Source organism: Chrysemys picta, chromosome 16 (assembly GCF_011386835.1).
Source record: "Chrysemys picta bellii isolate R12L10 chromosome 16, ASM1138683v2, whole genome shotgun sequence".
Taxonomy (NCBI): domain Eukaryota; kingdom Metazoa; phylum Chordata; order Testudines; family Emydidae; genus Chrysemys; species Chrysemys picta.
In genome coordinates this window covers 11,613,856-11,640,732 of record NC_088806.1, presented here as the reverse complement: position 1 = coordinate 11,640,732, position 26,877 = coordinate 11,613,856, and the positions used below count along the sequence as shown (strand labels likewise).

Below are 26,877 nucleotides of genomic sequence, written 5' to 3'. Positions count from 1 at the left end.
CACTGTCTTCAGTGACTCGAGGGCATGAGCACCAGCCTCAGGGAGACTGGTAAGAAGCAGGGAACAAAACCCAAATTGGCTGTGAGGTCTATATGTAGATTTCACCAACCAGGGCTGGAGTTAGGGGATAGCAAGCAGGGCAGCTACCTGGGGCCCCATGCCACAGGGCCCCCACAAAGCTACATTGCTTAGGCTTTGGCTTTAGCTCCTGGTGGTGGGGCTCAGGGGCCCTGGACTTCAGCCCCATGCACTGGGACTTGAGTTTTCTACCCTGGGCCTCGGCAAGTCTAATGCTGGCCTTGCTTGGCAGCCCCCCTGATAACTGCTCGTGGCCCCCCAGGGGGCTCCAGACCCCTGGTTGAGAACCACTGCCTTACACCACGAATCACAGCAATGTTCAGGTTACTGCCAGTCCCAAAGGATCAGTCACTTCCTTAGGTCAATTGAATCTTAGATCTCCCACAAAGACAACACTTGTAGCCAGTCCTGTCATAACCTCTATTGAGATTTATTTCAAAGAAAATGAGAATTGTTTACAAAGTTAAAGCAGATGGAGACGAGTTAGTCTTAAATTTCAAAAGGCAATGGAAGCTTAATAAGCAAGCTCTACATATTTTTAGGACTAACCCAGGATAAGGAGCTGAGAATCTCTTCCTTATACCTAGAAACTTTGCCCCCCCAGAGTTGAAGCAGCATACAGATAATCAGTTCCTTCAGCATGGGTTTTTTTATCCTCTTTCTGCCATGTGCTCTGAGCTGCAGACTCAGCTAATGAGAGGTCAAGAGGACAACAACAGTCTTGTGTCTTCTTTAATGTCCCATAATAGTCTATCTGGTGTTGATGGACCTTTCCTGCCAGGCAGGGTGTAATGCATTCTGTTGCCAATCAGCACTTCACATAGGTAAAGTCTCTCTGCTGTCTGCTGATTTACATAGTCACAGAGGCTCACAATGCAACTAGTCAGATATGAACCCAGGCAGAAACTCAATAAAGCATTCAATAAAGTCTAAACACATTCTTGTCATTCTAATACCCGTTTTAACAATACTAATGCTGGTGAGTCTGACTGATTCCAGCTATGCGTTTGTCCATGTTCAATTAAGACATGGGGGCTTTTGCAAGAGCTAACACCTCATCTGCCAGTGTCACAGGCAGGATTGGCAGGGATGGTGTCTCTGGCCTCAGTTTGCAAGAAGCTGGGAATGGGCGACAGGGGATGGATCACTTGATGATTCCCTGTTCTCTTCATTCCCTCTGAAGCACCTGGCATTGGCCACTGAGCTAGATGGACCATTGGTCTGACACAGTGGGCCATTCTTATGTTCACAGGTTCTATCAGCAGAATCTACTCATCTGGACTCACTGGGGAGCCACAGAAAGAAACAAGGTGTGCTGAGGCAAGGAGGCCCAGTCTCAGAGCCCTCAGGGTCACGCTTGCCAAAAGTTAAAACAAGGCCCAGGCCATGAAAGAGGCACTCCCAGGAGAGACTGTATGAAGGCTGGAGCATCAAACAATTTAGTAAACCTGAGACAGCTGCCTTGGGGACAATGACAGAGAGAATCCCCCAAAGTGACTCTTTTGATTCTGCTCTTCTCTGGCCTTTGGTTCATAGAATCATAGAACTGGACGAGACCTTGGGAGGTCATTTAGTCCTGTCCCCTGCACTCAAGGCAGGACTAAGTATTATCTAGATAATCCCTGAGAGGTGTTTGTCCAGCCTGCTCTTAAAAATCCCCAATAATGGAGATTCCACAACGTGTCTAGGCAATTTATTCCAGTGCTGAACCACACTGAGAGGAAGTTTTCCCTACTGTCGGACCTAAACCTCCCTTTCTGCAATTTATGCCCGGTGCTTTTTGTCCTGTCCTCAGAGGTTAAGAAGAACAATTTTTCTCCCTCCTCCTTGTAACAACCTTTTATGTACTTGAAAACTGTGATCATGTCCCCTTTCAGTATTCTCTTCTCCAGACTAAACAAACACAATTTTTTCAATCTTCCCTCATAGGTCATGTTTTCTAGACCTTGCATTATTTTTGTTTATTTTCTCTGGACTTTCTCCAATTTGTCCACATCTTACATGAAATGTGGTGCCCAGAACTGGATACACTGCTCCAGTTGAGGCCTAATCAGCGCGGAGTAGAGCGGAAGAATTATTTCTCGTGTCTTGCTTACAATACTCCTGCTAAGACATTCCAGAATGATGTTTGCTTTTTTTGCAACAGTGTAACTCTGTTGACTCATATTTAGCTTGTGATCTACTGTGACCCCCCAGATCCCTTTCCACAGTACTCCTTCCTAGGCAGTCATTTCCCATTTTGTATGTGTGCAACTGCTTGTTCCTTCCTAAGTGAAGTACTTTGGATTTGTCCTTATTGAATTTCATCCTATATACTTCAGACCATTTCTCCAATTTGTCCAGATCATTTTGAATTTTAATGCTATACTCCAAAGCACTTGCAACCCCTCCCAGCTTGGTATCCTCCGCAAACTTGATAAGTGTAACAGAGAGACTCTGCTACTGGGAGGGTTTCACCATATGTCAGAGGGTTACACCCTGGTGGGAGGGGTCTAGGCATGTACTGGAATAAGATCACTCTGTGCTTCGCAGTGTGGCAGAACCTAGAATGTGCATTAGCAGGGAAAAATCTGGGGGGAATCGGCTTGTGGAGTGGACAAAAGCCCCATCTGAATTCTCTCACATTGCCCTTCTCTCCCTGGCAGGCTACAGAATAACGTCCACGTTTCGCTCCAGATCATCCCGTCCTCCCAGGGGGAAGGAAATGGCTGCAATGGAGCTGGCTCAGGTAAGGGATTATCAGGGAGCTGGTGATGGGTTCTGCTTGGAGAGAGAGGAGCAGTAAAGGCATAGGAGGGTGGGAGCTGCTAGAGGTGGTGGGAGATAGGAACTATCTAGGGTGGAGAAGGGGAGGGGACAGGATGTGACAAACTTGCTGAGACTTGTGTAATCTAGGGTGTAATGGGTTGTCACCCCGGTTTGCAGTCTGGGGAGCTTTTGGGAACCGCTGTACCCTCTAACCCTGAACCTGGACTGGCCCTTCTCACACTGCTTTGCTGGAGATTCAGCCAGCCTCTCCAGGCTTTTTTATCACCCAACACGACAGCAGGTGCCGCCATACACTCAGTTAAGCTACCTGAGTGCTTTACCTAAGTCAGTCAAGGACAGACAGAAAACAACAACCAATTTCCCAGCAATAAGTGATAGCAAATAGATCAAAGCAGATTACTTGGCAAATAACCAGAAACTCAAACTGAGCCTAGCATACTAGATAAGAGGTGGGCAAACTATGACCTGCAGGCCACATCCAGCCCGGAGGACCCTGAGCTCCTGACCCGGGAGGCTAGCCCCTGGTCCCTTCCCTCCTGTTCCCCCTCCGCGGCAGCCACAGCTTGCCCCACCACTGGCACAATGCTCTGGGTGGTGGGGCTGCGAGCTCCTGGGGCAGCTCCACTGCAGAGCCCAGCCTGACCCGGTGCTCTGTGCTGCGTGGTGTGTGGCTGTAGTGCTGTAGTGCTGCCAGCCACCGGTGCTCCAGGCATGGCAGGGGGGTTGGATAGAGGGCAGGGGAGTTTGGGGTGGTGGTCAGGAGATGAAGGTGTGGATAGGGGTCAGGGAGGTCAGCAGGGCCCCTCAGAGGGCGGGGCAAGTGGGGCAATTTGCCCTTTGCCCTGCAGGAGCCCCCACAAGAATATAGTATTCTATAGTATTGCAACTTATTTTTATGGAAGGGGCCTTCGAAATTGCTTTGCCCCAGACCTCCTGAATCCTAACTGCCCTCCATACAATTTCCAAAACTCGATGCGACGCTCAGGCCAAAAAGTTTTCCCGCCCCTGTACTAGCTGCATAGAATTTGAATTAGCAGTTTCTCACCCTGACTGATGATTGAAGCAGTGCACCAGCAAATCCCCCAGTTCAGTTTTTGTTCCTCAGGTGCTTCCAGGAGTTCTCTTGTCTGGGGAATGAGGCCAAGAGATGACGTCACACTCCACCTTATGTAGCTTTTCCATATGGCGGGAACCCTTTGTTCCAAACTCAGTTCCCAGTCCCCTTTGTGGAAAAATACAGGTACCAAAATGGAGTTCATTGTCATGTGGTCTGGTCGCATGCCCTGCTGTAGCCATGACTCATAGGCTGGCTGGAACATTCACAGGAAGGCTAAGCTTTTCCATGGTCCATTGTCTTTGTTGATGAGCCATCAGCACTGTCTGGCTTCTTCACTGTTGTACCTGAAAGGCTCGTTTTGGTGTTACCCAGAGTAAGCACACTTGAAATACAGATACATAGTCAATATCCATAACTTCAGATACAAACATGATCCATGCACACAAATAGGATAATCCTATTCAGGAAATTATAACTTTTCCAATGACCCTGCACATGACGCATCTTCAACAAAATGTCTCATAATTATGTCCTAATCATATTATAATCCTACCACTATGCTGAATATGGGGTGTAGTGTGAGATAGGCCTTAATTTCAAGGCACAGGAGTTGGGAATGGAACTTCCCTCTTTGTGGAACAGGAAATAACCCCCCAGCCAGGGCTGGGAAAACTTCCCAGACTCCCAGTGCTGGAGCCTGAATCTACTGACACTTTATTAGTTACTACCACCACCACCCCCCATCTTTGTGGCAACTGCAAACTTTATCAGTGATGATTTTATATTCTCTTTTAGGTCATTGTAAAGAATGTGAAATATCACAGGGCCAAGAACCAATCCTTGCGGGAAGCCACTAGAAAGAAATCCACTCGACCATGGTTCCCCATTTACAATCCCAGTTTTTAATCTATTTAATGTATGCCGTGTGTGTTTTGTATCTTTCTAGTTTTCTAGTCAAAATATTGTGCTGAACCAAGTCATACGCTTTACAGAAGTCTAGGTATATTACATCAGTACTATTAGCTGCGACCAAACTTGGATCTCATCCAATAAGGATATCCAGTTAGTTTGATGGGATCTATTGTGTCTAAACCCTTGTTAATGGGTACTAATTATATTAGCCCCCCTTTAATTCTTTATTAATGAAATCCAATATCGGCTGCTCCATTCTCTTGCCTAGTATCAATTTTAGACTAACACTCTTGTAATGAGATAGGTCATCTCTTTTACACTTTTTAGATATTAGCACAGCATTAGCTTTATTCCTGTCATATGGAATTTCCCCAGTGTTCCAAGTCCTAATTAAAATCAACATTAACAGTCCATCACGCTCCTCCACCAGCTCTTTCAAAACTCTTTGTTATCTGGACCCACTGATTTAAACACATCTAAATTTAATAGATGGTGTTTAACGTCCTTGTGAGTTACTGTTGGAATGGAAAGACTGTCGGCATCAACATCTTATGATAAGAGTTACATCATCTGTTTTTCTCCAAATCCAGGAGAGAAATATTTATTGAACGCTTTTACCTCTACTGCATTATTTTTGATAATTCTGCCATTTCCATCTAATAATTTACTACTACCATTGTTAGGTTTAATGTTGTACTTAATATACTTTTAAAAATTTCCTCTTATTTTCATTGATTGAGCATTGATTTCCCTCACCAATTTTCTTCAGTTCTGACCTTCTAACTTGTATTCTTTACTATTGACTTCCCCTTTCTTCCATATATATTATTTGGAGAGTGTTGGGATTCCTAGCAGGGAGCCACCAGCAGGGTCTCAGAGACCGCCCCATCTCCTATATCAAGCTCTGGCTATTAGGTATGTGATAAATGTGAAGACCCTGCCTCCTTCTGTCAGCTGGGAGACACAAAGGTTCTCTCTTTCTACCCTCTGATGCCTCCTGGCTGCTCTAGGCAAGGTGGGGTGGGACTCTGTTAACATGTGCCTCCCGGAGCTTCCATTTACCTGGTGCTGCTGTTCCGTGAATAGTGGGGTTGTAACTGGGGCAGTAGGCACTGAGTGTTGGACTATTTCTCTTTCAGGGGCCGGTGACTTTCGAGGAGGTGGCTGTGTATTTCACCAGGGAAGAGTGGGCTCTGCTGCACCCCACTCAGAGAGCCCTCTACAGGGATGTCATGCAGGAGAACTATGAGAATGTGACCTCGCTGGGTAAGGATTCCCGTCCCCATAGTTATTAGATGCTGTGGGGTCTCTAAAGAACCTGAGTAGTAATAACTTTATATCTTTATTCATCATACAAGTTTTGACAAGTTTCCTTACCCCCCCTTTTTTTTGCCTTATCTCCCACCCACTAGTATAATTTTTGGACATGTGCCTTTTTGGTGTTATCGGTCATTTTAAAATTACGTTTAATGTATAGTTATTGGATACATTAATATCTACATTAATAACTGTAACTTTCGTGCCTTTTCCTCATTTTAAGAGGAAACTACGCTGCCTGTAGAATTCTAAATTAAGTAAATAGTGTAGGACTCATGCATGGCTTGTTTGACAGTCAGATGAGCTCCTCTTTTGATAGGAGAGCGTATAATGTTGCCATTCAGGACCCCACAGGTGAAGGGAGAACAGAGCTGTGGGAGGGGAGGAGAAGGGGGGGGAGTAGATAATTCTGGGTTGCCAGGACATGGGGAGGGTGTGTATAGGATTAGAGCTAAGAAGCAGCAGGGAGGGATGAGGTAGTGAGAGACGAGGAGGGAACACGAAGTTCCCAAAGTGCCGGGAGGTGGTGCCGGCTGAGAGTAATGGGACGAAGGGGCAGGGAGTGTGTAGGAAGGGTACCCAGGAAGTGGGCTGGGTGGGTCAGTGGGAGGGAGGAGAGGTTTGGGGATCTAGAGCTTGGGGGATCCCAGACCTTTAACCCCGAATCCCTATCAGAGCCTACACTCCAGTTTTATTTCTGTTCAGTTTCACTTAATTGTACATTCCCCCCCCCAATATTATTATTTTAACTCTTGACCTCCCTCTCCCTCTCATTACCCCTCTCCCCATATAACCTCCCCATCTCTATGCACAGCGACTCGTATTGGGATACAACTTGTCCTTGTAGATGGCTACTCAGAGTTAATGGAGTAGATGAAATTTGGTGAAACACACAGAACTTGATTTAATACAGACAGTTATAATTGAAATCATAGGCAAAAATCAATATACATAACGATTAGATTAAGGTAAGTACAGTAAAGAGGGTCTTGCACTCTGCGTACTTACAAATTATGGACACCATTGGAAACAAAGATGGAGGGGCAAGGGCGACCATCAGAAGGGAGGCCCTCCTTCAGTTTACACTGTCTCGGGGACCCAACAAAATGAAAAAATGCTAACTAGGAGAGGTATTTTATCCCCTTTCTTATGGTAATAGGATGGCTATATACCATATCTGCTCCTTTACTCTGATTACAGTAATGTCAATAACTGCCCCCAACCATACGTGGGCTTTGAGAAGTCCATAATTATGCATCAAGCATTACTACTCATGATTTACATCACTTATTTATTAATAATTCAATATATGAATGTGTCCAACTGCTGAGATCCTTCATAGCAACCTAACTGATGAAACCCACCTCAAACTTCCTTCTTTCAGAATCCTGTAGTGTATTGCACCTGTTCGCGGTTCCTCGTTAGTCTCTCAAAATAAGGGTGCAAAATATCTGACCTGGGATTCTCTCCTTAGGCCCATTCAGGTAAATCCCAGACTTCAGCATAACTACTCCCACAGAGCCTCAACCTAATATAGACCCTTTATTGTAGCAAGCTTAGGCTATGTCTACACTACTGCGGTAAGTCAACCTATGTACCTTAAATAGAGTTATCGCAGGGTCTACTTACCTTACTTTTCTCGTCAGGGTAGAGTACAGGGTTCAACTGCAGAGAGCTCTAGTGAGTATAAAATTGCCCTCAAGACATGAGACTAGGTCGTAGATCATAAAATCAGGTCGGGGTCAGCAGGAGTGAGAGTTTGGAGAGAGTCTTGTCCCCCCTCTCCCCATCTGCAGCAGCCACAAGCTGTCTTCCCTCCAGGCTCCTTGGATCTTTGAGCCTGTACCTCCTAGGTTGCATGGCCCAGTTCTTGTTTCTTACATTCTCCTTTTCTGGAAGAATTAGAGGCTGTTGCTCCTGAATTTTAGGGTTTAATTCCCCAGCCTTCTCCACATGCTGGGGGAGTTTAATTACACCTGAGTCACTACATTTCTTAATGCCCCAAAATGTGCTTTTGCGATGTCATAGTTCTGTGGTAGCTAAGCATTTGACCTGCCTCCACGGTCTGCTCAAGGAATGCCCTCTCCGGTATGAGGCCTCTAGCCAGCCCTTCTCTCTGGGTGGGGACCCACATGCCTCTCCTTTTTGTCTATGGTGTGAGGATTGCAGCTTGTCCTCCATTGTGTTCACTGGACTAATGTCCAGTTCCTGTGCTCTGATCTTTCTCCAAGGGATGTGAGCTGTGTGTGTATGATAGAGGTGGGAATTTTGGTGATACTTGTATGATGCCAATACACACTTGAGTTTCCCTCTGTGATGGGTATTGCTATGATTATAAAGAGCAGGAGACATGAGGTGTTTTGTCATGTAGCTGTCATGGGGTGATATGAATGGGTTATTAAGGACTGGCTGGGACCAGCCTACATCAATGGAATACCGGACAGAGACAAGGGAATAATTATTACATGTCCATGGGAGGATATCTGCTTGGCTGAGTGAAGCATACATGGACTCGTTATGTTTTTGGGAGCAGGAAGAACTGGGCTCGCAGACACAGGAAGCTCTGCCAGAGCAAAGACAAATGAACAGTCACAGTGAAAGGAAACCAAAGCGTTTTCTACAGCAGCAGGGCTCAAGGGCATTGGCCAGTACGGACTATATTGTCTTCTTGGCCTCTCTGTCCTAATCTAAGGACTTTCCAATGCTCAGTTGACTAATAAGCTCTGCTATGTTTTAAAAGTCTGCCCAGTGTCACAGCAAACATTTGCTCTGTGCATTGACTGAGGAACAGTCTCTGACCAGGATTGTCGTTCAGCTGGACCTGCTGGCAGAGCTCACAGGTTGAAACAGGAGTGTTGAAGCCAGAGGTTCAGTCTCAGGTGTTGAAGCTACATGGCCTAGATTTGTGCAAGTCTCCCAAGGACTGTTTAAAAGCCAGGGCATTGCACAGATCCTATGGATCCATGACAGTATGCCAGTGTGCCTTCTTTGGAAAAGATATAAAACAAGAAAAGAATCTAAATGTCTATTTACCATCGCCCCCTCATGTGTCCTCGTGGGAATCCCTGATCAGTTCCAAAATGTATTACAACCTTCCTTAAAGGCTTACCTGTTGCTTATCAGGTCATGTCAGTTTTGTTAGCGGGCTTTCCCTTCACCCTCCCACTTCCCTGGTTCTTGTCACGCAGACAGAAAGCAGGAAAAGACAGAAGTCCGAAGCGCAGAGAATGCGATGTTTATTGGGGTTAGTTTCCAAGCAGGCATATTCCGAAGGCCTTCACACCAGTTGGGCTTATCTCTATACGCGATAGTCTATTCCCCAGTGTTCCCTTCCCAGCTCTGATTCCACAGAGCCTTGCCTGTGTCTCCATTCCCTGTTCCCTTCCCCCCTTAACAAACATGATGCCAATTTCCCTTCCCCCTCCTGTTTGACCCTGTTTATATAATAATATTCTCAGCTATACCTTAACCAGTCATTGTACTGAAATTTAACTAACCAATTCTGACATATTCTAACATAATTTTCTAACCAATTATATCCCAGTACCCTAATTAACTTACACCTAGCAAAATTAATTATACAGCAGACAGAAACAATTAGAGAACCAGACTGATTAATAATGTAAAAGTTGTGGCCATAAAGATAAAACAATGCAGAAATGAGGGTTTCACAACCATTGATAAGTGATTTCTTGCCAGACAGGATTCTATCAAAGTAAGTTTTCTTTAACCATCTTAAAGTCTGTTTCTTTATCTGGTGGTGATGGGCGCTATCGGGACAGGATTGTCTTCCTAACAGCCCAATAGCCCCTTATTTCAGTGTGATTGGTTTGGGATGTTAGGATGTGACCCTACGCTTCCCAGCTTATGGCTGCCCCTGCTGCTTAGCCAGAGGCCTTAGCCTGAGAACAAGGCCTCAGACTCTCCTAGTGAGACAAGGCCCAGACACAGGTGGACTGTGATTTTGATTCTTTGTTTTTATACCTCTGTAACTAGCTAAGTGATAAAAATACACCTAAGTTCTTAAAGTATAGGCTTTACAGGCAGGCCTGAATATCTCTATTCTAACAGTGGGATCTACCTCCTACCCCATTCTGTGTCCGTCTTGTCTATTTAGATTGTAAATTCTTCAGGGCATGGGCCATCTACTATTCTGGGTTTGTACTTCACCTAGCACAATGGGGCTCACTGTTAGTTGGTCCTGAGGCACTAAGGTAATGCATATGATTTATTATAATAACTCTCCTGCCACTTTGAGCCAAGTAAGATGGGTTTGGGATGTTACTGCTTAAAAATGAGCTGGATTAAAACCATGGAATATTCTTTGTGCCAAGTATCCCATAAATTCCACTGACCTCCCATGTTTTCTTTGCCTTTAGTAGGGTTTCCAGTTTCCAAACCTGATGTGATCTCGCAGCTGGAACGAGGGGAAGAGCTGTGGATCATGGACCTCCAGGGATCTAAGAAAGAAGAGCTCCCGAGAGGTGAGAAATTGTTTAAATCAATTCAACTGTTTGGGAATGCAGGAAACATTTGGGATGCCCTACAAAGACCTTGTGAGCTCTCCAAGTTTAGGATTGTTCCCTGCAGATGTGGAATCATTATGGCAAATGTCACTGATGGATTCCCTCCTATTCTGACAACTGGCAGCAGATCCCTCCCCAATCTCGCTTTTCCCTGAGTGTTCTGGTGAGATGCAGACCAAAACTGATCCCTTCCTTTCTCCTCTGTGGAAGGGTTTGGGGAAAATCAGCTCCTGATAAGTTTGATCTCCAACACATATTTTGATTTGTTCATACCCTTTTCCATTCCTCTCTCTGAGATTTCCTTTCTCTCCGGTGCAGGGAATGACCTATGTCTGGATTCTCTGTGTCTCCTGTCAGGTGATGGGATAGTGAGTGAAAATGAGGACAAAAAACCCCAGCAGGAAGATGCTGAGCAAGTAGAACCACATGGAACATTATCAGGAAGATCCAAAGGGCATGTTTCTGGGAGTTGTGAACTCCCAGAAAAAGCAAAAGCCTGGGAGAGTCAGCACAGGCTAGAGGAAAACTTCAGTAACCCCTCAAACCTTATTGGAAATGAGAGAATCAACTTGGAAGAGACACACTATGCATGCCATGAGTGTGGGAAAAGCTTCAATGGGAATGCTGCCCTTATCACACATCACACAATCCACACAGGTGAGAAACCTTATGGATGCTCTGAGTGCGGGAAACGCTTCAATCAGAGCTCTGCCCTGAGCACACATCAGAGAATCCACACAGGGGACACGCCCTACACATGCTCTGAGTGTGGGAAAAGCTTCAGTCGGAGCTCACACCTTATCAGACATCAGAGAATCCACACAGGAGAGATGCCCTACACATGCTCTGAGTGCGGAAAAAGCTTCAGTCAGAGCTCTGCCCTTATCACACATCAGAGAATCCACACAGGGGACACGCCCTACACATGCTCTGAGTGCGGGAAAAGCTTCAGTCGGAGCTCTGCCCTTATCACTCATCAGAGAATCCACACAGGGGACATGCCCTACACATGCTCTGAGTGCGGGAAAAATTTCAGTCGGAGCTCTACCCTTATCACCCATCAGAGAATCCACACAGGAGAGAGGCCCTACACATGCTCCGAGTGTGGGAAAAGCTTCAATCGAAGCTCAAACCTTATCATACATCAGAGAATCCACACTGGAGAGAAGCCCTACACATGCTCTGAGTGCGGGAAAAGCTTCAGTCAGAGCTCTGCCCTGAGCGCACATAGGAGAATCCACACTGGTGAAAAACCATATGGATGCTCTGAGTGCGGGAGAAGCTTCAGTCACAGCTCTGCCCTGAGCACACATAGGAGAATCCACACAGGAGAGAGGCCCTACCCATGCTCTGAGTGCGGAAAAATCTTCAGTCAGAGCTCACACCTTATCACACATCAGAGAATCCACACAGGGGACACACCCTACACATGCTCTGAGTGCGGGAAAAGTTTCAGTCAGAGCTCTGCCTTTATCACACATCAGAGAATCCACACAGGAGAGAGGCCCTACACATGCTCCAACTGTGGGAAAAGCTTCAATCGGAGCTCAAACCTTATTAAACATCAGAGAATCCACATGGGCGAGAACTGTAATAAATCCCTTGACTAGGGCTGGCCAAAGGGTATGTCTACATTATGGGATTAATCCGAATATTCAGAATTCGAATTTTGGAAACAGATTTTATAAAGTCGAATGTATGCAGCCACACTAAGCACATTAATTCGGCAGTGTGCGTCCATGTACCAGGGCTAGTGTCGATTTCCGGAGCGTTGCACTGCGGGTAGTTATCTCATAGCTATCCCATAGTTCCCGCAGTCTCCCCCGCCCATTGGAATTCTGGGTTGAGATCCAAGTGCCTGATGGGGCAAAAAACATTGTCCCAGGTTGTTCTGGGTATAGCCTCACCCCTCCCTCCACGAAAGCCACGGCAGACAACCGCTTCGCACCTTTTTTCCTTGGTGAACACAGCAGATGCCATACCACGGCAAGCGTGGAGCCCGCTCAGCTCAACACAGCAGTCATGAACATTGTAAACACCTTGCGCATTATCGTGCAGTTTATGCTGAACTAGGACCAGAAAACGAGGCAAGGAGGAGGCAGCGCGGCGATGAGAGTGATATGGACATGGACACAGACTTCTCTCAAACCGCGGGTCCCGGCGCTTTGGAGATCATGTTGTTGATGGAGCAGGTTCTATCCGTGGGATGCCGATTCTGGGCCCGGGAAACAAGCACAGACTGGTGGGACCGCATAGTGTTGCAGGTGTGGGACGATTCCCAGTGGCTGCGAAACTTCCGCATGCGGAAGGGCACTTTCATGGAACTTTGTGACTTGCTTTCCCCTACCCTGAAACGCCAGAATACCAGGATGAGAGCAGCCCTCACAGTTGAGAAGCGAGTGGCGATAGCCCTGTGGAAGCTTGCAACGCCAGACAGCTACCAGTTAGTCGGGAATCAATTTGGAGTGGGCAAATCTACTGTGGGGGCTGCTGTCATGCAAGTAGCCAAAGCAATCATTGAGCTGCTGCTACGAAAGTTAGTGACTCTGGGAAACATGCAAGCCATAGTGGATGGCTTTGCTGCAATGGGATTCCCTAACTGTGGTGGGGCAATAGATGGAACCCATATCCCTATCTTGGCACTGGAGCACCAGGGTACCCAGTACATAAACCGCAAGGGTTACTTTTCAGTGGTGCTGCAAGCACTGGTGGATCACAGGGGATGTTTAGCCAACATCAACGTGGGCTGGCCAGGAAGGTTTTGTGATGCTTGCGTCTTCAGGAACACTACTCTGTTTAAACGGCTGCAGCAAGGGACTTACTTCCCGGACCAGAAAGTAACCGTAGGGGATGTTGAAATGCCAATAGTTATTATTGGGGACCCAGCCTACCCCTTAATGCCATGGCTCATGAAGCCATACACAGGCAGCCTGGACAGGAGTCAGGAGCTGTTCAACTACAGGCTGAGCAAGTGCAGAATGGTGGTAGAATGTGCATTTGGCCGTTTAAAAGGTCGCTGGCGTTCATTATTGACTCGCTCAGACCTCAGCCAAACCAATCTCCACATTGTTATTTCTGCTTGCTGCGTTCTCCACGATCTCTGTGAAAGTAAGGGGAGATCTTTATGGCGGGGTGGGAGGCTGAGGCAAATCGCCTGGCTGCTGATTACGCGCAGCTAGACACCAGGGTGATTAGAAGAGCACACCAGGAAGCGCTCTGCATCAGAGAAGCTTTGAAAACCAGTTTCATGACTGGCCAGGCTACAGTGTTAAATATCTGTTTGTTTCTCCTTCATGAAAACCTGCCCCCTTTATTGACTCATTCTCTGTAAGGAACCCACCCTCCCCCTTCCCCCAGCTTGCTTTCAAACCAAATAAAGTCACTATCATTTAAAAACCATTTATTCTTTATTAATAGATTATAAAAAGAGGGAGGGAACCCGGGTGGGGTTTGGGAGGAGGATTGGTGGTAAGGAAAAGGCCACTAAAAAAAGGTTAAAATAATGGCAGCCTTTTGCTTGGGCTGTCCACTGGGGTGGAATGGGAGGGTGCACGGAGCCTCCCCCCCCCCCCGCGTTCTTACACATCTGGGTGAGGAGGCTATTGAACATGGTGATGGGGGAGGGTGGTTATACTGGGGCTGCAGCGGCAGTCTGTGATCCTGCTGCCGTTCCTGAAGCTCCACCAGACACCGGAGAATGTCTGTTTGCTCACGCAGCAGCCCCAGCGTTGCATCCTGCCTCCTCTGATCTTCCTGCTGCCACCTCTCATCTCGAACGTCCCTTCTGTCCTCATGTTGGTCCCTCATGTCCTCACGTTCACTGGCATCTTTCCTATACTTTGAAACCGTGTCCTTCCACTCATTCAGATTAACTCTTTCATTGCGGGTGGATTCCATGATTTCCGCGAACATCTCGTCTCGCATCCTCTTTTTCTTACATCTTATCTGAGATAGCCTTCGGGACGGAGGAGGGAAGCTTGAAAAATTTGCAGCTGCTGGAGGGAGGGGAAAAAAGGAGAGAATTTTTTAAAAAGATACATTTTGCAGAACAATGCTTATACTCTTTCACGGTGAACAACACTATTCCCATTAGATAGCACATGTGATTTCTCTGCAAGGTCACATTTTGCCTCTTAATATTGAGTGCCTGTGGCTTTGCTGCTGGAGATCACAGACGAAGGTCCAGGCAAGAGAATTCAGCTTGCATACGGCCATGGTAAGCCATTGTCTTTCGGCTTCTGCGCCCTCCTTTCCCACATGCAAAGCTCGTTGAGTGCTGCGGTTTTCCTGTTAACCTTCAGCAGCAGAAAACAAACTAACCCCCCCCCATCCAGTTCTCTGGGATGATCGCTTTATCCCTCCCCCCACCACATGGCTGGTATCAGGGAAGATCCCTGCTAGCCAGACGTGAAAAGCTCAGCGCCAATCCCCTCCCCCCCCCGCGCTTGGCTTACTACAGGGAAGGATTCCTTTTCAGCCACAGGCAAACAGCCCAATAGGAAGGGCTACCTCTGTCCCCTTCATTAAATTCCCGTATTTCAACCAGGGCGTTCCTGAAGCTCCACCAGACACAATATCACTCTCCTGAGGATTACACAGCGAGATAAGGAATGGATGTTGCTTGAATGCCAGCAAACACCGGGACCATACACTGCCAGGCTTTGTCATGCAATGATACCAGATTACTTGTTACTAGCATGGCGTGGTCAAGTGTCATTCCATGGAGGACAGAATAAGGCTGCACTGCCCAGAAACCTTTTTCAAAGGCTTTTGGAGTACCTCCAGGAGAGCTTCATGGAGATGTCCTTGAAGGATTTCTGCTCATCCCCAGACATGTTAACAGACTTTTCCAGGAGCTGTACTGGCCGCGAATGCATCCCAAGTCCTCAGGGCAAATGAATCCTTAAACGCTTGCTTTTAAACCATGTTTTATATTTTAAAAGGTAAACTCACCTGAGGTCCCTTCCATGGGGTCATGGTCTTGGGTACTGGCTTAGGAGGGTACTTCAGTCAGGCTGAGAAAAAGATCCTAGCTGTTGGGGAGAACAGAGTGCTGTATGCTCTCCGCAAGCTTGTTGTCCTCCTCTTTCTCCTCCTCCTCTTCCCCGTCCGCAGAATCCTCAGGTGTGGCTGATGAGATTACCCCCGCCTCGGAATCCACGGTCAGAGGTGGGGTAGTGGTGGCAGCCCCCCCTAGAATTTCATGGAGCTCAGCGTAGAAGCGGCATGTCTGCGGCTCTGACCCGGAGCGACTGTTTGCCTCCTTTGTTTTCTGATAGGTTTGTCTGAGCTCCTTGACTTTCACGCGGCACTACTCTGAGTCCCTATTGTGGCCTCTCTCCATCATGCCCTTGGAGATTTTTTCAAAAGTTTTGGCATTTCGTCTTTTTGAACAAAGTTCTGCTAGCACTGAATCCTCTCCCCATATAGCGATCAGATCCAGTACCTCCCCTACGGTCCATGCTGGTGCTCTTTTTCGATTATCGGCCTGCATGGTTACCTATGCTGATGAGCTCTCTGTGGTCACCTGTGCTTTCCTGTGCTGGGCAAACAGGAAATGAAATTCAAATGTTCACGGGGCTTTTCCTGTCTACCTGGCCAGTGCATCCGAGTTCAGATTGCTGTCCAGAGCGGTCACAATGGTGCACTGTGGGATAGCTCCCGGAGGCCAATACCATCGAATTGCGGCCACACTAACCCTAATTTGAAATGACAATATCGAATTTGGCGCTACTCCGCTCGTCGCGGAGGAGTACAGAAATAGATTTTAAGAGCCCTTTATTTAGAAAGACATGGCTTCGTTGTGTGGACGGGTGCAGGGTTAATTTGATTTAACGCTGCTAAATTCGAATTACTCATAGTGTAGACCAGGCCAAAGATTAAAAAAAAAAAAAATCATATATGCTAATTCCCACATAGTGCAAAAATCACTATCTTCACCGTGGTCTCTCAGCTCCACCAGATGAGTTGCCTGCTTCTGCCTTTTGCTGCTCACCTTCTTTGGGGTCAGTCCTGTGATCTTTTCTATCAACTCCTTTCCTTTTGAGTCATAGGAGTGTGTGTCCCTGCAGCCAGGAATGTTCATCAGCTCCAGATGCGGGAGAGAGGTTTGATCCGAACAAGCTACACTGAGGCAAAAACTACCTGTGCCTGACATCCACTAGGACTGTACATGGCGTTGGCTGCTCAAGTTAGTGATCTTGGTGTAAAAAGACAATTCTAGTTGTAGAGCAGATGCAGCCCAGGTGCAGTGGTTGGCATTAGGTTCCCCCTTGACCTGACCTAAACAAATCCTGAGCATCACGGTTATACTGTTCCCCCATTTCAAAGCAATTGTTAATCATCAAGTTGCCCCTTTGGGAACAGATTGTTTCATTCCCAGTTGCTCTGATGTTGCTTCAGGTTGTGCTGGAAAGCAGATATTTTTACTACCATTTTCCTCACTTAAAATATATTGAACTATAACGAAGAGGTTCTGCAGGAGGTCGCTCCTGAAGATATCTCCTTCCTAATCAGCTGCAAGTTGCCTATTACACTGCTCTACAGCCAAAATGCTTCTGAAATAAATGTTGTCAAACTTTACTAATTCTGGGTCACTGAGAACAAAAATGATGCTTAAAATTGTTGATTGGCTCTAGTTTTCAAGATATGCTATTGGGTCAGTATATACGACCCTTGACTTGGGAATGGCGGAGGATACGTGAGTTATAAAGGGAAGGGATCTCAAGTTAAACCAGAAATGACTAAAATACATCTTTGACTGGATCTATGAATAAATCTATGATTGGGTTTGGACAGTACTTGCTTTTTAGGCAAAACAATGAATGAAGCAATCTGAAGCTGGTCTTGCGTCATACATGATATGAATTGCATCATGTTATTCCTAGAGGACATGGATGATGCAATCATAACAAAGGTTACATCACTCAGCTGAACAAATTGCCGTATATCAGCTCTAGAAATCATACAGTGTCGTGCTCTCTTATTTGTCAGTGTTTGATTTTGCAAAGGGACACATTTCTGTTTAGCCAAAGTGAGCAGAGATGCCTCGTACTTGTGTGAACAGTGCAGATAACTTCTGCTATGTTTGTGGTGAAGTGACTTTTGCATCACAAAAGCGCAGTATAACCACTATGGTTAAGAAAGCCTATCACCTTTATTTTGGCTGCAAAATTGGAGATCAGGACAAGAGGTGGGCCCCACACATACGCTGCAACACTTGTGCAACAAATCTTCGCCAGTGGTTGAACAGGAAAAGGAAATCTATGCCTTTTGCAGTGCCAATGATTTGGAGAGAGCCAACAGATCATACCAGCAATTGTTACTTCTGCATGATGCCTCCAGTTGGGAGAGGTGTGTTAAGAAAAAGTGGACTGTGCATTATCCAAACATTCCATCAGCTATATGCCCAGTACCCCAGGGAGAAGGACTGCCGGTTCCTGATGCACCAGAATCATTCTCACTTGAGTCAGACAAGGAAGAGGATGAAACTTCTGGTCTTGAACCATCAATGTCACAGGACCCACATTTTCTCCCATCCTCCTCCTCTGAGACACACCTCATAACACAAGGTGAACTGAATGACCTTGTCAGGGATTTGGAACTACCCAAGAGTAAGGCAGAGCTGTTGGGCTCCAGACTACAACAGTGGAATCTCCTGGCAGGTGATGTTAGGGTTTCCATGTTCCATGACCGTCAAAAGGATCTTGTCCTATTCTTCTTCATGGAAGGTGATCTTGTAGCCTGCAACAACATCGATGGTGTGATGGCAGCCCTCAACATCGTTCATGATCCAGATGAATGGAGACTTATGATAATATTTAATGAATCTGTAAACTCGGGGGTGGTCCCGTTAGACTGGAGAATAGCTAATGTGGTTCCTATTTTCAAAAAAGGGAAAAAAAGTGATCCGGGTAACTACAGGCCTGTTAGTTTAACATCTGTAGTGTGCAAGGTGTTAGAGAAAATTTTGAAGGAGAAACTAGTTGAGGACCTGGAGGGTAGTGGCAATTGCGATAATTTACAACATGGTTTTACGAAGGGCAGATCGTGCCAAACGAATCTGATCTCCTTCTTTGAGAAAGTAACGGATTTATTAGATAAGGGAAATGCGGTGGACCTAATATACCTGGATTTCAGTAAAGCGTTTGATACTGTACCCCATGAGGAATTATTGGTTAAACTGAAAAACATGGGGATCGATTTGAAAATCCAGAGATGGATAAGGAATTGGTTAATGGGGAGAATGCAGCGGGTCGTATTGAAGGGTGAACTGTCAGGTTGGAGGGAGGTTACCAGTGGAGTTCCCCAAGGTTCGGTTTTGGGACCCATTTTATTTAATCTATTTATAACTGACCTCGGAACCGATTGCAGGAGTAGGCTGGTAAAGTTTGCGGATGATACGAAGGTGGGAGGCGTTGTTAATTCGGAAGAGGATAGGGATATCCTGCAGGGAGACTTGAATGAGCTTGTGAATTGGAGTGTCAGAAATAGGATGAAATTTAATAGTGAAAAGTGTAAGGTGATGCATTTGGGGATGACCAATAACAATTTTAGTTACAAGATGGGGACGCATTGGTTAGAAGTAACGGAAGAGGAGAAGGACCTAGGGGTCCTTGTAGACCGCAGGATGACTATGAGTCGACAGTGTGACGTGGCGGTGAAAAAAGCCAATGCTGTCTTGGGATGCATTAGGCGAGGTATATCTAGTAGGGATAAGGAGGTCCTGCTTCCGTTGTACAAGGCGCTGGTGAGACCTCATTTGGAGTACTGTGTGCAGTTCTGGTCTCCCATGTTTAAAAAAGATGAACTCAAACTGGAACGGGTGCAGAGAAGGGCCACTAGGATGATCAGAGGAATGGAAAACCTGTCGTATGAAAGGAGACTAGAGGAGCTTGGGTTGTTTAGTCTGACAAAGCGAAGGCTGAGGGGGGATATGATTGCTATCTTTAAATATATTAGAGGGATTAATACAAGGGAGGGAGATGAATTATTCCAGCTTAGTACTAACGTGGATACGAGAACGAATGGATATAAACTGGCCGTGGGGAAGTTCAGGCTTGAAATTAGACGAAGGTTTCTGACCGTTAGAGGGGTGAAATATTGGAACGGCCTTCCAAGGGAAACGGTGGGGGCGAGGGACTTGTCTGGCTTTAAGATTAAGTTAGATAAGTTTATGGAGGGAATGGTTTAATGGTAAAACATAGTTGTCAAGGAAAACCAAGCAATGGTAGGTAAATAGCATAATGGCTAAAAGGGGTCAGGATGGAGACTCTTGCCTATATGCTCGGGGTCTTACTGATCGCCATATTTGGGGTCGGGAAGGAATTTTCCTCCAGGGCAGATTGGCTGAGCCTCTGGAGGTTTTTCGCCTTCCTCCGCAGCATGGGGCAGGGATCTCTAGCAGGAGGGTCTCTGCCGATTGAGGTCACTAATAACAGGATTGGGGACTTCAGCAGCAGAGTCCAGGGAAGGGGCGGGGACGGTTTTATGGCCTGCAGCGTGCAGGGGGTCAGACCAGATGATCATAATGGTCCCTTCTGACCTTAAAGTCTATGAATCTATGAATCTATGAATCTATGACTTCATTGATTCATTGAAGACGAGTCTTAAAGCTGTTTTACTGCATAATGGCAATGTTTTGCCATCAATTCCAGTTGGTCATGCAGTCCATATGAAGGAAACCTATGACAACATGAAACAACTTTTGAGGTGCATAAACTATGACCAACATCAGTGGCAATTTGAAGGTTGTTGCTCTCTTGCTTGGTCTGCAGACTGGATACACAAAGTACTGCTGTTTTCTCTGTGAATAGGATAGTCGTGCAAGAGATTCCCACTACATCAAGAAAGATTGGCCACTCCGACAGTCATTGGAGCCTGGGTGGAAAAGTGTTCAGTATCCACCACTTGTTGAATCAAGGAAGATTTTGTTACCACCCTTCCACATCAAGCTGGGTCTGATGAAGAACTTTGTCAAGGCCATTGACAAAACACAAGCAGCTTTCAAGTACCTCCATGGAAAATTTCCAAGCTTAAGTGAAGCTAAGATAAAGGAAGGTGTCTTTGTTGGTCCTTAGATTCGTGAACTTCTTCGAGATGATGCATTTGACCATGCACTGCGTGGCAAGGAAAAGACGTCATGGAAAGCCTTCCAGTTAGTGGCAATAACTTTTCTCGGAAACAACAAGGCAGACAACTACAGGTTGTTGGTGGAAAACCTCCTCGAGGCATACAAAAGCTTTGGTTGCAACATGTCACTAAAGATAAATTTTTTGCACTCTCATCTAGATTTTTTTCCACCGAACTGCGGAGCAGTGAGCGACGAGCACGGCGAGCGATTTCACCAGGACATTGCAACAATGGAGGAACGCTATCAGGGCAAACGGAGCCCATCAATGCTTGCCGACTATTGCTGGACAGTGACAAGAGATGCTCCATTTAATGAATACAAGAGACAAGCCAAAAAGCGCTGAGTAGACACTGAATAGGACTAAACTATTCACATAATAGTTTTTTGCCTTTTGTTTCATAATAAATTTTATTTATGTAACACTTTTTTGCTGATTTTTAAAGTGTTACATAAACAGGACAGGAGAAATATTATCATGTAAAGCAACCCTAAACACATGAAAAGACCTAGGTTTACAATTAATGATTAAAACTCTATTTACACTCTATACATAGACATAAAATGTAAACACTTAAATATCTTAGAAACACTAGCCAATCAGTTGTTTTAATTTTCATATTTGAATTCAGCACATCAAAATACATAATAAATAGCACATTTTATCTCTGAAGCAGACAACTTCTCAAAAATTGTAGACCAGTGTTATTTGGGAAATGCAATCCCTATCTAGGTAGAGATGGGGAAAATGCAAGTGACATTTCTCTTCAGCTCACCCCTGGGAGATGCTGCAAATGTGTAGAAAATGAAATCCATGTTCAATGTGATATAGCTGCAGAAAGATACCTATTTTTAATAGATACCTAACATTTGGGGTCTTACAGGGATTCTAAGCCACACCTGAATTTAGTCCCTAATTTGAATCTGCCATCGGATTAAAGAAATAAAAGGGCAAAATTAGGGGAGTTATACCTCTCTATCGCTACTGATACTTTCTGTGGTAGGTGAAGAATTCTATGCCAGAGAAATGTAAAATTACTCCAAGTAAGGTCAAAGATTTGACAAGAACTCAGGAAGAAATTGTAGGTACTGGTGGTTGATTTTCACCCCAGAGATGGAAGCTATGGTGACCTGTGGCCCAGGTAAACTATTTTTAGAACCCTGCTCCCTTGTTCAGTGGCATTGGTCACACTCCTACAGGATGCCATGATTAAATTGGGCACAACTGTCTTTTACCATTTGGATCCAAAGTTTCATGAAGCACAGAGAGAAACGGCTGATTCCTTTAGAGCCATTCTATGCCTATGGGTCTGAATCTGGCTGCTTTGTTGGACAAGAAGCACTTCCATGCTGGGCAAATGATGGTAGCCAATGAGGGAATGTATCAGATTCCAAGTTCAGACTGCAGGATACATGAATGCTGAGTGCAGAGTCTGTGGTTTGGTCTCTTGGATTTGCTATTAACTCTAGTGCATTTGTATCGCTTTTGCTGCTGCTACTTTGAAGGATTAGAAAGTGTGAAAATAGAGCACAGGTGGTTTTTCTCATGATGCAGCCTTCCCATGTAGTGAGAGACCCCTTCCACCCATACTTCTGGGAGAAGACCCAGGGAGAAATGAATTCACAGAAATGGAAAGATCCTAGGTTATTGTAGAATGTGATTTCACACAAAGCTCATTGGGTGGAAATGGGAATTAAGAGAAAACTGCCCTATGGGTTTATATTTTGTAATTGTTGGATAAGTTGGTACCAGCAACAATGAAATTAAACATGAAGTTAGTTAGTATCACGGAAGAGGCTGATCATGTGATAACTTTCAGTGTTACCATATAATTCAGGTTTTCTTCTAATTCTCTCCCTGCCCCCTCCTACTACATAGGAAATGGTGGCTAATCCTGAAATTAAAACCTCACTCCAAAGAAGTTAGTGGGGGGATATGTGAGAGAAATAGCATGAACAAGAATAGAGACCTAGTATAGACGGTAATTATTTCTATTTCAAATGGAATTTATTATGATAAATTTTAAAATCTTCCCTTAAGAGGAAAATTACTTGAGACAAGATGTGGAACCTTTTACCTAGTTAGAGGGTCTCTTGTTTGCAAAGCAAAGATGTCACATCAGGCAGGAGATGTCAAAATCTAAAATGGTGATGGATGTGTGATTTTTGGTTTGGTTTCTTAATTTAATTTAAATTTTGTAACCAGTTATTTTTATAGGTGCTGAGGCCCCTTTTCCTTAGGCCTGGCTCTGGAAACCTCCCCAAAACTGGCCTTGTGTTTCTTTCATTTTTGATATCTTTGTGGTTCACGCATCCACACTACATGCAGTTCACAGCAACAGATACTTTGAGAAACCTGCTGGGTTAAGCGGGCCTTTTCCAAACTGACATTGGCCCAAAGTCTGCCTCAATTCAGCTGGATTGGAACACGTCTGTATCAAAGGAGTGGTTCACACCTGATTTGCCCAGAGACCTCGGGGGAGGTGTGGTAAGATAGGGTAAGCTGGAATCCACAACAATAGAGTTAAAGGTAAGGCTGACAGACCTTCACCTTGGAGGTCAACAAGCCTGGTTCTGTTCATTCCCTCTGATGCATCTGGCACTGGTCACTCTCAGGCAGCAAGCTGGGCTAGATGGACCATTGGTCTGACCCAGTATGACCAGTCTTGCGTTCTTCTGTAAGCCATCTAGGGTCTTGTCTACACTGGCAAGTTTCTGCCCAGTAAAGCAGCTTTCTGCAGTGTAACTCCTGAGGGGTACACACTGCCAAGCCACTTACTGCGCAGAAACTGAGAAGTTGCAGCGCTGTAAAAAAAAAAAAAAAAAAAAAAAAACGTTGACGAGAGGTGTACACCTTCCTGCACCGGGGCTACAGCACCACGGTGCCAGTTTAGACACCCTCGTCAATTACAGCGCTGTGATTAGCCTCCGGGAGCTTTCCTACAATCCTTGTTCTCGCCTCTCTGGTCATCGATTTGAATTCTACTGCATTTCTTTCCAGTGACCAACCTTGAACCCTGCCCCTTAAATTCCGTGGGAATTTTGAAAGTCCCCTTCCTGTTTGCTCAGTGATGCATGCAGTGATCTCAGCGCATCTTTCCAGGTGACCATGCCTGCTCCACGCACCAGGCGATCCCCTGCTTGAAGCAATGTTGAGCTGCTGGACCTCATCAGCATTTGGGGAGAGGAGGCTGTTGCAATTCTAAGGATTAATATGCTTCTTTGCATAGATATATGCAAGTTAGAAAGTAAACAGCTTTACCAGCTTTCGCATTAGCTTCCTCTGCCAGAGGCACCACCAAAGGTGTGATCCTATATCTTTCAACACCAGGTCATCAAAACAGGGTGTGAGTATTAACCAAAGCTTTGCAGCACATAATCGTGTATTACCATATATATCTATATCTATATATCTTGAATAACTGTGATACAATTATAATCTTGTAATTCTAACTGTTTTACCATTTATTTACTATGTCATTGATTTTAATAAGTCTTTATAACTATACTTGTCTCAGTGTAAGCTTCCTGTCATACCCCCAGAGGTCCTTTTATAAACTCTATAAAGCCTAATTCAAAACAAACTTTATCTTCTAATCAAACAAATTGGCAAGCCTAAACCCATACTAATTAACATCCATAATTATTATCAATTAAAAATTAAGAAAATTAAGTTAATACATTAAATCAACACTCTTAACATACCCCAAATCAGGCTACACTGTCCAGTCTCAGCTGTGCTCCAGCCACAGAAATTATGATACTTAAGGACAGATTTCACGATGCATGAGAGAAAGGGGCCATGACCGGGATACACTGCAATGCAGGGTCAAAGTGAAGGAGCTGTGGAATGCCTATCCCATGGCACGGGAGGCAAACCACCTCTCCGATGCTGCACTCACCAGCTCCCGGTTCTACAAAGAGCTGGATGCGATACTCAGTGGTGACCCCACCTCCACTGCGAAGGCCACTGTGGATACTTCTGTGGCTCATGTGCCAGTTGACAGTGGACCAAGAAAGGAGGAGGAAATCTTGGATGAGGATGTGGAGGCGGAGGGAGACCCAGAGGCAGAGGTGCATTGGTGGTATAGTGGTGAGCATAGCTGCCTTCCAAGCAGTTGACCCGGGTTCGATTCCCAGCCAATGCAAGGATGTGTCTTTAGAGGGATAGCGCAGTGATTTGAGCATTGACCTGCTAAACCCAGGGTTGTGAGTTCAATCCTTGAGGGGGCCACTTAGGGATCTGGGGCAAAATCAGTACTTGGTCCTACTAGTGAAGGCAGGGGACTGGACTTGATGACCTTTCAAGGTCCCTTCTCGTTCTAGGAGATAGGATATCTCCATTATTATTGAGCGGCGAACAGCAGAGGCTAACAGTGGGAGTTTGCCTGGGAGCTGTCCGAGAGGAGGTACGCTAAGTGCTGCATTAGGGGGGCTGTGTTGGTGAGTATCTGAGTGTCTGCTGCTGGGACAGTTGGTCAGTTTGACCGTGTGCTTGATTGCTTGCTTGTTTGTTTGAAAAGTGTGAATTGGGAGTGCTTTGTTCCAGGTGGGCCTTGAGTGGGCCTGACTGGTATATAAGGGCAGTCAGCAGCAAACCAGCTGAGCGGTGAACAGCAGAGGCTAACAGCGGGAGTTCGCCTAGGGAGAGCTCACTGAGGCTTTCATCTGCAGGTTTCTCTGAGTTGTTCCTGCAACAGTTGAGGAAGCTCTTAAGAGGACGGTGATATGGAAGGTGAGCGATCAGTTGTTGTAACCTGCACAGGTTGTGCCATGTTTGTCTTTCTTCCACAGGACAGAAGCGACTTGGTCTGTACAAAGTGCAAGCTGGTCTCCATATTGGAAGAGAAGGTTTGAGGGCTGGAGAAACGAGTATCGACTCTGCGTTGCATAAGGGAAAATGAAGATTTCCTGGACAGACGTCAGGAGATGCTTCTACGGCCACAATGTTCTGAAGATTCAGAGCAGGCGCAGCAGGGACAGAAGGATTGTGAAGAGGTTTGGCAGCATGTGACCTCCAGAAGGAGAAAGAGGAGCGTCCATGCACCAGCAATGGAGATACAGGTGAGCAATCGTTTCCATGTTCTCTCTACAGGTACTAATGCGGAGAGTGGACTAGATGACCCATCTGAGGGAAGGGAGCAGAAGGAGACTCCACCAATTGGAAGGCAAAAGATGCCCTGTCCTAAGGATGGGGGTTCCACGACCACCACTCCCAAGAGGAGGAGGAGGGTGGTGGTGGTCAGGGACTCCCTCCTCAGGGGGACTGAGTCATCTATCTGCCGCCCCGACCGGGAAAACTGAGAGGTCTGCTGCTTGCCAGGAGCTAGGATACACGATGTGACGGAGAGATTGCCGAGACTCATCAAGCCCTCGGATCGCTACCCCTTCCTGCTTCTCCATGTGGGCACCAATGATACTGCCAAGAATGACCTTGAGCGGATCACTGCAGACTACGTGGCTCTGGGAAGAAGGATAAAGGAGTTTGAGGCGCAAGTGGTGTTCTCGTCCATCCTCACTGTGCAAGGAAAAGGCCGGGGTAGAGACCATCGAATCGTGCATGTCAAAGAATGGCTACGCAGGTGGTGTCGAAGAGAAGGCTTTGGATTCTTTGACCATGGGATGGTGTTCCAAGAAGGAGGAGTGCTAGGCAGAGATGGGCTCCACCTAACGAAGAGAGGGAAGAGCATCTTCGCCAGCAGGCTGGCTAACCTAGTGAGGAGGGCTTTAAACTAGGTTCACCGGGGGAAGGAGACCAAAGCCCTGAGGTAAGTGGGGAAATGGGATCCTGGGAGGAAGCACAAGCAGGAGAGCGCAAGAGGGGAGGACTCCTGGCTCATGCTGAGAAAGAGGGATGATTGATGAGTTATCTTAAGTGCCTATACACAAATGCAAGAAGCCTGGGAAACAAGAAGGGAGAACTGGAAGTCCTGGCACAGTCAGGGAACTATGATGTGATTGGAATAACAGAGACTTGGTGGGATAACTCACATGACTGGAGCACTGTCATGGATGGATATAAACTGTTCAGGAAGAACAGGCAGGGCAGAAAAGGTGGGGGAGTTGTGTTGTATGTAAGAGAGGAGTAT

At 46.0% G+C, this 26,877-nt stretch overlaps 1 protein-coding gene and 1 non-coding gene across 17 annotated transcripts in view; both read left to right on the top strand.

The window, feature by feature from the left end:
- Positions 1–14,055, top strand: part of LOC103307271 (zinc finger protein OZF-like) — a 95,144-nt gene extending 81,089 nt beyond the window's left edge. For 13 of the 16 annotated variants that reach the window (XM_065569365.1, XM_065569369.1, XM_065569376.1 and 10 more), the window contains 4 exons: positions 2,724–2,806; positions 5,956–6,082; positions 10,513–10,617; positions 10,978–14,055. In XM_065569365.1, the coding sequence (XP_065425437.1) occupies positions 2,724–2,806; positions 5,956–6,082; positions 10,513–10,617; positions 10,978–12,269 (1,607 nt within the window). In that variant the 3' untranslated portion in view covers positions 12,270–14,055. The remainder of the gene's footprint in view (positions 1–2,723; positions 2,807–5,955; positions 6,083–10,512; positions 10,618–10,977) is intronic. The other 3 variants (XM_065569367.1, XM_065569381.1, XM_065569380.1) reach the window with 3 other exon arrangements.
- Positions 14,056–24,864: 10,809 nt separating this feature from the next.
- Positions 24,865–24,936, top strand: TRNAG-UCC (transfer RNA glycine (anticodon UCC)). The gene has a single exon. It is a non-coding gene; the product is annotated as a tRNA-Gly (tRNA).
- Positions 24,937–26,877: the final 1,941 nt, after the last annotated feature.